General features: G+C 34.8%; 1 protein-coding gene across 2 annotated transcripts in view; it reads right to left on the bottom strand.

Moving 5' to 3' along the window:
- Positions 1-11,902, bottom strand: part of med30 (mediator complex subunit 30) — a 42,062-nt gene extending 30,160 nt beyond the window's left edge. Inside the window, 3 exon segments of one of the 2 annotated variants that reach the window (NM_200717.1) lie at positions 6,492-6,650; positions 10,106-10,312; positions 11,831-11,871. In NM_200717.1, the coding sequence (NP_957011.1) occupies positions 6,492-6,650; positions 10,106-10,267 (321 nt within the window). In that variant the 5' untranslated portion in view covers positions 10,268-10,312; positions 11,831-11,871. 2 annotated transcript variants of the gene reach the window in all.
- Between the last annotated feature and the right edge of the window lie 254 nt (positions 11,903-12,156).

Genomic DNA, 12,156 nt, shown 5'->3' with positions numbered 1-12,156 from the left:
TCAGCTTAGTCTCTGATTTATCAGAGGTCACCACAGCAGAATGAACAGACAACTATTCCAGCATATGTTTTAAGCAGCAGATGTCCTTTTAGCTGCAACCCAGTACAGGGAATCAGCCACACACACACACACACACACACTCATACACTATGGCAAACTCCACACAGAAAGGCCAACTGGCCCAGCCAGGACTCAAACTAGCGACCTTCTTGCTGTGAGGCAACAGTGCTAACCACTAAGCCACCAGCCTTTTTACAGTCCAAAGACTTTTTAACTATATTGATTCATGTTGTAAACTTCTTTGTAGTTTGAGTTCAGAAACTTTTTACTTTTCAAAAGGAAGTCACTGGCAAAAAATGGGTTTGTGCACATTTGACCCAATGTTGTGTTAAAACAACCCAGAATATTTAGAATGTATTATTATTGTTTATTAAGTATTTAATTAGCCAGTTATAATTGGTTTATTCTGTTCTTTGAAGAAAGCTATAAAGAAAGTTTTAATCAATTAATTTCAATCAATTAAACGCCTCCATCCTAAAAAAAAAGTTATAATTTCTCTCTAAATAATAATAATGATGATAATAATAATAATAATAATAATAATAATAATAATAATAATAATAATAATAATTATAATAATAATAGAGGCAATGTGGTGGCGCAATGGGTAGCGCTCTCGCCTCAGAGCAAGAAGGTCGCTGGTTCGAGCCTCAGCTGGGTCAGTTGGTGTTTCTGTGTGGAGTTTGCATGTTCTCCCTGCGTTGGCGTGGGTTTCCTCCGGATACTCTGGTTTTCCCCCACAAACTACAAAAGACATGCGGTACAGGTGAATTAAGTAGGCTAAATTGTCCGTAGTGTATGTGTGTGAATGAGAGTGCATCAGTGTTTCCCAGTTATAGGTTGCAGCTGGAAGGGCATCCGCTGTGTAAAACATATGCTAGATAAGTTGGCGGTTCATTCCGCTGTGGCGACCGCAGATTAATAAAGGGACTAAGCCGACAAGAAAATGAATGAATGAATAATAATAATAATAATCCACAGTGGCTCAGTGGTTAGCACAGTCGCCTCACAGTAAGAAGGTTGCTGGTTTGAGTCCCAGCTGGGTCAGTTGGCATTTCTGTGTTTGCATGTTCTCACGGTGTTGGTGTGGGTTTCCACCAGGTGCTCCGGTTTCACCCACAGTCCAAACACATGCGCTATAGGTCAATTGAATAAACTAAATTGGCAGTAGTGTGTGTAAATGAGTGTGTATGGGTGTTTCCCAGTACTGGGTTGCAGCTGGAAGGGCATATACTGTGTAAAACATATGCTGAATAAGTTGACAGTTCATTCCGCTGTGGTGACCTCTGATGAATAAAGGGACTAAGCCAAAGGAAAATGAATGAATGATAATCCTTTGTTTACTCCTATATTAAAGTCAATGTAAATCTGCATTTCTCACTTCTATGAGCAATGAACAGCAGATATGATCTATAATTTGAGCAGGAAAATCACGTCCAGCTCTCTGCATCTCTCATATTTGGTGGCTCTGCGGTCTACAGAGCAGACCTCACAGTGTTCAGGCCTTCACACGCCAGCGAGAGGGAAAAATCTGATCATATGAAACACAAGGGAGGGAGAAACACAGAAAAGCCCCTGGCAGATCTGTGGAGGAGGTGAACGCAGAAAACCACAGACGAGCGAACAGCCAAGAACACAGGGAAAAGACTCAAGCCGAAGCTCCAGGACTGATTTAATTAGCTGTGTGCTCTACATGTCCAACAAACTTCAGAAAAACACAGCGTTCCCCATAGGAGGGATCCACCTGTGGGCAGCGAGCAGAGAAAGAGCAGCTACTTAAAGGTCCCGTTAAATTAAAATAACGTTTTTTAGATGTTATTTTTCAGGAAATCTAAAACAGTGACAAAATTCACGTTTAATAGATGTAAAACTGATATAAACATGTAAAGCTTGTAGTTTGACACTTCAGCCTACATTAATCAATGGTTTTATTCAAGTCACCTCATACTTCAGTTTCTCATCAAATCTGCTGACCAATCAAATGCTCTCTGGTATCTGACATGCCCCGCCCCTTCTCATTTGATACGCTTGTGCTCACTCTCACTAGCAGAGCTGTGAGAAAAAACACACGCTACAGGCTGTTTTCTTTAAAGGGGAGGAGCTGTATGTCAACAATAACATACAACAACATAAAAATAACAGTAAAAAAGAAAATTGATTAAAAAAAATAAATAAAATAACAACTTAAAGCTTGTTAAGTAACCCAACTGCAGTTGGAATAAATGAATGCAAATACCAGCCACCTCAGCCGCTTCCTCATCACCTTAATATACACACACACACACACACACATATACATATATATATATATATATATATATATATATATATATATATATATATATATATATATATATATATATATATATATATAGTTGAAGTCAGAATTATTAGCCCTCTGAATTATTAGCCTCCCTGTTCATTTTTTTCCCAATTTCTGTTTAGTGGAGAGCAGATTTTTTCAACACATTTCTAATCATAATAGTTTTAATAACTCATCTCTAATAACTGATTTATTTTATCTTTGCGATGATGACAGTAAATATTTGACTAGATATTTTTCAAGACACTTCTATACAGCTTAAAGTGACATTTAAAGGGTTAACTAGGGTAATTAGGGTAACTAGGCAGGTTAGGGTAATTAGGCAAGTTATTGTATAACGATGGTTTGTTCTGTAGACTATCGAGAAAAAAAATAAGCTTAAAGGGGCTAATAATTTTGTCCTTAAAATGGCTTTTAAAAAATTTAAAACTACTTTTATTTTAGCCAAAATAAAACAAATAAGACTTTCTCCAGAAGAAAAAATATTATCAGACATACTGTGAAAAATACCTGGCTTTGTCAAACATAATTTGAGAAAAAAAATTTTAAAAAAAGAAGAAAAAATTCAAAGTGGGGCTAAAAATTCTGACTTCAAATGTATTTATATATATATATATATATATATATATATATATATATATATATATATATATATATATATATATATATATATATATATATATATTTTTTTTTTTTTTTTTTTTAAGAAGCTTCTCCTGCTTACCAAGGCTGCATTTATTTAATTACAAATACAGTACAAATTGTAAAATTGTGAAATGTTATTGCACTAGAAAATAATAAAGTAGTTTATAATTTAATTTAATAATTTATGACAGTGATTTTAATGATGAATTTTCAGTTTCATTACAGCAGTCTTCAGAGTCACATAATCCTTCAAAAATCACTTTAATATTAATTATTATTGTTGTTATTATTATAATAAACAATATTATTATTAATAATGTAATAGTAATAAAAGCAATAATGGCTGGACTAATAATTCCATTTAAAAATACATACAATAAGTAATAAATAAATATTTAATAAATAAGTATTTAACAAATTAACAATTTATTTTCCATTTATTAAATGCCGGCATAATGAACAGAATAGTGTTCTTTAAAAAAAACTAAAACCGATCTCAAACTTTTGACCAGTAGTCTAAATATATAGTTTTGTTATTTATTTATTTTTTTCTTTTGGTCAAAAATGGTGTAATAAATGTTTTCTATATGCATTGAAGTGGAGATAATGCACATGAAGATGTCTTTACAGTATCTTTATATATAATTTTCTCTGATTTCATAGCAGAAAAAAACAAACCTTGGTGGGGAAAGAGTTAATCATTCCCTAGCACTACTCTTAATTTAAAAAATCTAAAGTAAACCACTTTAATAATCTAAAATGAACCTATTTAATTATTATTTTCATTTTAAAATACATATTTTGTGCTTTAAATATGTAATTAAGCTGCATGTATGCCGTTACTCCCCAACCCACATCAGTACTCCAGCTCCAGACCCTGAAGGATGAGTGTGTTCTGCCTGAAAACAATGATCCAGTGAGGTTTGATTACGTTTGAGTGCATGGAAAAACTGAGGTGGTAACTGAAATGACATGGCTATTTCTTTTTCGGCTGTGCAGGAAATTCCAGCTGATTGCCGGGGTTGGAAAAGCGCTGACACGAGGGACTTCGCCAGCTGTTCATTAGTAAGCGCCGCAGCTAATTAGCGAGGTGATGAGGTAATGCCGCTGTAACTCCATTATCACAATTCCTGTTTGGAGAGAAAAGGCAACAGGGGCGAAAGAGCACACCTGAAACGCAAACACACGAGGCCAGACGCCGAGCCAGAATAAATATGCTGCAGTAATGAAGAAAACTCTTATATAGGCTCCAGTTTCTGCTACTGCAGGTCTAATGACTTTATTCTCCTCAATAAAGCAGAGCGACTGCACAAATGAATGGTGTAATCATAACTACAGACCATCTGTGAGTCCAGCTCAATGTGAGTCAATAGTACTAAAGGCCAAATTTATGACATCTGTACATATACACTTTACTTGTACCAGGTTGGACCCCTTTTGCCTTCAGAACTGCCTTAATCCTTCATGGCGTAGATTCAACAAGGTACTGAAAATATTCCTCAGAGATTATTATCCATATTGACATGATAGCATCACACAGTTGCTGCAGATTTATCGGCTGCACATCCATGATGCCAATCTCCCGTTCCACCACATCCCAGAGGTGCTCTATTGGATTGAGCTCTGCTGACTGTGGAGGCCATTTGAGTACAGTGAACTCATTGTCATGTTCAGGAAACCAGCCTGAGATGATTGAGGTTTATGACATGGTGTGTTATCCTGCTGCCATCAGAAGATGGAGACACTGTGCTCATAAAGGGATGGACATGGTCAGCAACAATACTCAGGTAGGCTGTGGCGTTGACACCATGCTCAATTGGTACTAATGAGCCCAAAGTGTGCCAAAAAAAAAAATCTCCCCCACACCATTACACCACCACCACCAGCCTGAACCGCTGATACAAGGCAGGTTGGATCCATGCTTTCATGTTGTTGATGCCAAATTCTGACCCGACCATCTGAATGTGTCAGCAGAAATAAAGACTCATCAGAGCAGCAGCGTTTCTCCAATCTTCTATTGTCCAGTTTTGGTGAGCCTGTGTGAATTGTAGCCTCAGTTTCCTGTTCTTAGCTGACAGGAGCGGCACCCGGTGTGGTCTTCTGCTGCTGTAGCCCATCCGCCTCAAGGTTGGCTGTGTTGTGTGTTCAGAGATGCTCTTCTGCAGACCTCGGTTGTAACGAGTGCTTATTTGAGTTACTCTTGCCTTTCTATAAGCTGGAACCAGTCTGGACATTCTCCTCTGACCTCTGGCATCAACAAGGCATTTGCACCCACAGAACTGCCGCTCACTGGATATTTCCTCTTTTTTAGACCATTCTCTGTAAACCCTAGAGATGGTTGTACGTGAAAATCCCAGTAGATCAGCAGTTTCTGAAATAATCAGACCAGCCCGTCTGGCACCAACAACCATGCCACATTCAAAGTCACTTAAATCCCCTTTTTCCCCATTCTGATGCTCGCTTTAAACTGCAGCAGATCATCTTGACCATGTCAACATGCCTAAATGCATTGAGTTGCTGCAATGTGATTGGCTGGTTAGAATTTTTCGTTAACAAGCAGTTGGACAGCCGTACCTAATAAAGTGGCCGGTGAGTGTGTGTGTGTGTATATATATATATATATATATATATATATATATATATATATATATATATATATATATATATATATATATATATATATATATTGAACTAGAAGTGAGACAAAAACACAATGCTTACTGGCTTCCAACATTCTTCAAAATATCTTCTATTGTGCTCAACAGAAAAGAAGTTTAGTGTGAACTGTCCCTTTAAGAAGACAGTGAGTCAATATGATAAATGTACAGACACTTCAGTCTTTCTGATTAGCACTGCTGCAGTCCAGAGTAAGTGTGAACCGCTGACTTCCATAGTAGGAAAAACAACACTGCAAAAAATGGCTTACGTTTTTGTCTGGTTTCTAGCCCAAATATCTATGAATTCTTAAATCAAGAAGCATTTTCTAGACAAGAAAAATATATAGTCTTATTTTCAGAAATAATTATCAATATTAAGTGAGTTTTACTTTAAAACAAGCTAAATTATCTGCCAATGGGGGCAAGCCAAATAAACCCATTTTCATTTTGAAATAAGAGTATTTTGCTCACCGCATTGGCAGATTATTTTGCTTGTTTTAATTAAAAACTCACCTCATTTTAACATGTTACGTCTGAAAACAAGACTATATATGTTTTTTGTCTAGAAAATGCTTCTTGACTTAAGAATTTTTAGATATTTGGACTAGAAACCAGACAAAAACTGCTTGCTGTCTTCCAACATTCTTCAAAATATCTTCTACTGTGTTCAACAGAAAGAATAAAGTCAAACAGATTTAAAAGTGAACTGTCCTTTTAAGAAGACAGTGACTCAATATAATAAAAGATCAGACACTTCAGTCTTTCTGATTAGCACTGCTGCAGTCCAGAGTAAGTGTGAATCTGACCTCAGGAGGGATGGGCTCCAGACCAGCGCAGTTCTCATTGCATTTGTCATAGACGAGACGGAGCTTTCGGAAGAGGACCGAGAGTGTCCGCAAATGCTCCTGCAGCTTCCCCAGCCGGTCCTGATGAGTGTTAGGATGATACGTCACTCCGTTCGGCAGCTGAGAACATAAGGGGTCGCCTAGATTACTTGTAAGTGGGGTATATGCATTGGGGTTTTTAATTTTGGGTCAGTAAGTTCAAATACGACACATTTAGATCTGATTTTTCATGTTTACCTTCAGCTTCTTTGTCGTTTTAGTTAGTCAGAGTGATCAGAATACATCCAGTGTTGAACAGAGCAACGTTTAGTGTTTGCAAAGCTTACATTAACACTTGTGAAAACCTGTTAGTGATAAAAATAAACTAACAGTTTGAACAGACACTGAATAAAAAAGCACTCAAAAGCAATAAAATTAAATAAAAAATGATGAAGAATTCAGACATGGTTTTTAAGATTATGTATTTATTGTATTATGCGTGGTTTAGGGCAACGAAGTGGCTCAGTGGTTAGCACTGTTGCCTCATAGCAAAGTATTGGTCGCTGGTTTGAGTCCCGGCTGGGCCAGTTGGCATTTCTGTGTGGAGTTTGCATGTTCTCCCCGTGTTGGCATGGGTTTCCTCTAGGCATGGGACGATAACCGTTTTCAAGGTTTACCGCAGTTTGGAAAAGTCAAAGTTTTAAAGCCACCGAAATTTTGTTTTATCCTTCCTTTATGTCACGGGTGCCCAAACTTTTTCGTATGAAGGTTCAAAAATCAAACATCATTATGAGCCCTTGACTGAAGATACTGTAAATATAGACGAATTACCAACCTACGTCACACGTGGCCCAGATTGCAAAATAAATAAATAAATCAAAGACAATTGTTGACCAGTTTGACATAAATAATAAATAAATAAATACATAAGTGAAAAAAATGTTTAAACAGTTTGAAATAAAAAATAAAAAAAATAATTAAATAAGCAAATAAAATGAAAAGAAGTTTTGACCAGTTTGAAATAAATAAATAAAAAATAAATAAAAGATAAAATTTGAACAGTTTGAAATAAATAAATAAAATATAATACAATAAATGAATAAATCAAAGACAATTGTTGACCAGTTTGAAATAAATAATAAATAAATAAATACATAAGTGAAAAAAAATGTTTGAACAGTTTGAAATAAATAAATAAAAAATTAATTAAATAAACAAATAAATTTAAGAAAAGTTTTGACCAGTTTGAAATAAATAAATAAAAAATAAATAAAAGATAAAATTTGAACAGTTTGAAATAAATAAATAAAAAATAAAATATAATACAATAAATGAATAAATCAAAGACAATTGTTGACCAGTTTGAAATAAATAATAAATAAATAAATACATAAGTGAAAAAAAATGTTTGAACAGTTTGAAATAAATAAATAAAAAATAAATTAAATAAACAAATAAATTTAAGAAAAGTTTTGACCAGTTTGAAATAAATAAAAAATAAATAAAAGATCAAATTTGAACAGTTTGAAATAAATAAATAAAAAATAAAATATAATACAATAAATGAATAAATCAAAGATAATTTCTGACCCGTTTGAAATAAATAAATAAATGCATAAATGAGTGAATAAATGAAAAATATAAAGGGCTGCAATAGCAAACATGTCATGTGTGTGGTAGGATGCCAAATTTGACTTAACTTTTACCGTACACCACACTGCTTTAATGCCAACTGTATACGTCTTTGGGTACAAGGGAGCTGAATGAGGTGACGACCTAATTAGAAATGCTGGACACTGCAGTTTTCATGTCATATCAGGTAAGTTCACGCTATGCTGAATCATACTCATTACTCGTTTTTGATTGCAGCAATCACTTATGGTGGATTAAACTGCGGACACTGGATGCTCAGAATGAAACAATATTAAGGTAAAGTTGGTTTTATATTCACACATTTATTCAGTGATAACTTATGACACACTCTCTATAGTGTTTACCACGGCACTTTGAACATTCGGTCTGGGATTCAGCCGCTCTCTTTAACGTCAATTTTGCTGAATAACTGAGCTTAACACTGGCTGACGAGCTGTTATAATATGCTGAAAGCATTATAAATATATATGTAGTCAATATATCTTATTTCTAAGACAACAACAAACGCATCGGAGGTCATTCCCTAGGTGTATATGCTAGCGCTCCCGTTATTTCTGCACGCACATCCTGAATGTTTACAAACATGGTAATTTGTCTATACCAAACTATATTACATTAAAGTTGCCATGCATAATTTATTTCCTAATATTTCTAAATAAATAGAAAACATTCATTTAAATAGTGTAAGATAATGCACTAACTATTTAAATTATAACTTATTGCGCAAAAAAAATAAATAAATAAAAAATTCACATTTATACCACAGTGGAGTTAAATGCTCCTCTAGTCGAGCAGAACCTGCCTTTTGATTTGATTTGCTCACCAAAGTTTCTGCACTGTCGGGTAACAGTATGAACATTGAAACGAAAACTAATTCATGACTAATTTATGATAAATTTTTGCTATTTAATTGAAACATTTAATTTTTAGGCAGCTTATAACAATAAATCAAACAAAGGGTTTCATTAAATTTGAATTGACAATCTCGAAACATCCCCATTATTCTCCCTCTCTTCTCTTTTACAACTATTTTATTTCGTGTTTTAGGGCAACAGTATCTCCAGCTGAAAAGGACCCTCCACATCAAAATCTACTGTTCCAAAATATTTTAAAAGTTTCTCAAAATAAAATATGTTGTGTTCAATAGGAAAAAAATGTTGTTGTTTTTTACACAGACATTAAAAAAATAAAAAATAAAAAATAAAAAAATAAAAATAAATAAATAAATAAATAAATAAATAAATATATATATATATATATATATATATATATATATATTTATATATATATATATATATATATATATATATATATATATATATATATATATATATATATATATATATTTAAGAGCGATAATCACAATACCGTGATATTTTTATCCAAGGTTATCACACCGTCAGGCCCATGCCTAGTTTCCTCCGGGTGTTCCGGTTTCCCCCACAGTCCAAACACATGCGCTATAGGGAAATCCATCAAATAAATTGGCCATAGCGTGTGAGTGTGTGTGTGTGTGAACGAGAGTGTATGGGTGTTTTCCATTATTGGGTTGCAGCTGGAAGGTCATCCGCTGTGTAAAACATGTGCTGCAATAGTTAATAATAATAATAATAATAATAATAATAATAATAATAATAATATTTTTTTTTTTTATATAGCGCCTTTCCAGAGCTTAAGAAAACTTTACAAGGAATGTGACAAAAAGATAAACAAACATACATGGTCAAATATAACAAACTGGAAATTAAAGTATTAAAGTAAGATAAAGTGGTCAGTTTGGCAGATCAGAAGCGAAGCATTCAGAAAATAAGTGAGTCTTAAGTAAGGATTTGAATTCAGAGATATTATTAGCAGAGCGGAGTTGTCGGTTCATTCCGTTGTGGTGACCCCTGGTGAATGAAGGGACTAAGCCGAAAGAAAAAGAATGGATGAGCTTTGCTGACCTGCATGTTTCTGAGCAGCTGAAAGATCTCCATGGTCCGCAAGACGATGTCCTGCACCGTCTCCTGACCGATCCGACACAGAGATGCAGTGTTTACATCCCGAGCGGCCTGAGTCTGCTGCTGCTGCTGGCCAGAGAACTGCGCCAGTGGAGGAGTCGTCATCGAGAAACACACCTGAGATCCTTGTCTATACACTGGCACTCATGTCTGTCATAATTACATTCAATTACAGAGAGAATTTGGAGTTAATGTCAGAATTATTAGCGCTTTTTTTCTCAAATAATTCCTAAATGATGTTGAACGGATTCAGGATTTTTTCACAGTGTTTCCTATAATATTCTTTTCTTCTGGAGAAAGATTCATTGTTTTTTTTTCACCTAAAATAAAAGGAGCTTTTAATTTTTTCTAAAAATGCTTGGTGATTTCCAAAAGTCTAAATAAATGTATTGAGCTATTAGAATTAGCATATTCTATACAGAGCCCACAGTAAAATAGTGTATAATGGTTACATAAAAAACAAAATCATGCAACTAAAAAGCCATCAGCCTTTCAGTGATCTTTTTCATAGGATTGCTGTGTTTACATTCATCCATAATATGCTTGATTATATATACAACACTGTAAATGTTGACTGTAATGTGTCAACATTTATAAAAGGATTAGGAACATGACTTCAACATCCAATATAAACATTTTATGCAGAATTGTTTGCAAATTAGCACAAATTTAATTCATTATTTTGAGAAACATTTGAAATAATTTACAATACAAATCCCTGCTGAAAAATCCAGCTTAAACCAGCCTAGGCTGGTTGGCTGATTTTAGCTGGTCGACCAGCCTGGTTTTAGAGGGTTTTTAGCCATTTCCAGCCTGGTCTTAGCTGTTCAGGCTGGAAAATGACCAGCTAAATCCAGCTAAAACCAGATTGACCAGCCTGGTTTAAGCTTGACATAGCTGGTTTTGGCTGGGCTTCCAGCCTGGCTAGGCTGGTCAAGCTGGTTTTAGCTGGTCATCTCCCAGCCTGACCAGCTAATACCAGTCTGGAAATGGCTAGAAACCAGCCTGGAAATGGCCAAAACCCCTCTAAAACCAGGCTGTTCGACCAGCTAAAACTAGCCAACCAGCCTAGACTGGTTTATGCTGGATTTTTCAGTAGTAAAAAATAGTAGTATTTCAGTATTATTAGTAGTATTTAGTAGTTCAGTAGTATTTTTCATATGCGTACAACTCTAATCAACTGTGAGGAAATCCTGATTAATATTGGCTCATTTATTTTCCCCTATTTACATGCAGTGTTTGCTTTAAATACTGAACCAAACACCCATAATACACATATAAAAATAATGCTTGAAGAATGACCTAATAATGTAATGTATTTTTTATTTAATGCCATGTCCGCAACCAGGGCTATCTTCATGGCAGGAACCTTTCAAAACTAAATATACAATTTAAAATCAACAAACAAATGAATACATAAATTAAATAAGATTTTTAGTGTTGGAATTATCTAATAAAGCCATTCATATATAAAACAACAAGCTATAAAGGCAAATGTAAACACGTACAGTCATGGAAGAAGCCAAACATATGGAAGGTTTACATTAAGCTGACAACATTAACGCTTTAATATCTCAAATAAAGCGCTCAGCCATACTGTCTGTGTGAAGTAAAGACAAAGGCATGTTATTCGCCAGAACACATGAAACATTAAACGCGTTAAAATACCTTCTGCCGTTAGTTTTTGTGTTGTTGACAAGACGTCATTCCCTCCGCGCTGTGATCTCGTCTGACTCCGCCATCGCGAGACCTCACGAGGACTCATTTCACTAAGCACCAGAAGTGCTTAAATTAAACTGTTTGTATAAAACTAGTTGTTTTGATCAAATTAATTTGCGTTTGAGTCCATTGTAATATAAACAACACAATCGTACGAGCTTGCATGGCAGATATTGTTATTAAATATGTTGGACACGAGAACAGGCCCTTTCGCTGAGCGAGCAGCGCCATCTGCTGTTCACTCGTATTGTGCACACATAAACATGATTTATTTT

This window comes from Danio rerio, chromosome 19 (assembly GCF_049306965.1).
Source record: "Danio rerio strain Tuebingen ecotype United States chromosome 19, GRCz12tu, whole genome shotgun sequence".
In the NCBI taxonomy this organism is placed as follows: domain Eukaryota; kingdom Metazoa; phylum Chordata; class Actinopteri; order Cypriniformes; family Danionidae; genus Danio; species Danio rerio.
Note: the sequence above shows the minus strand (reverse complement) of the source record. Positions and strands in the feature narration are given on the sequence as shown.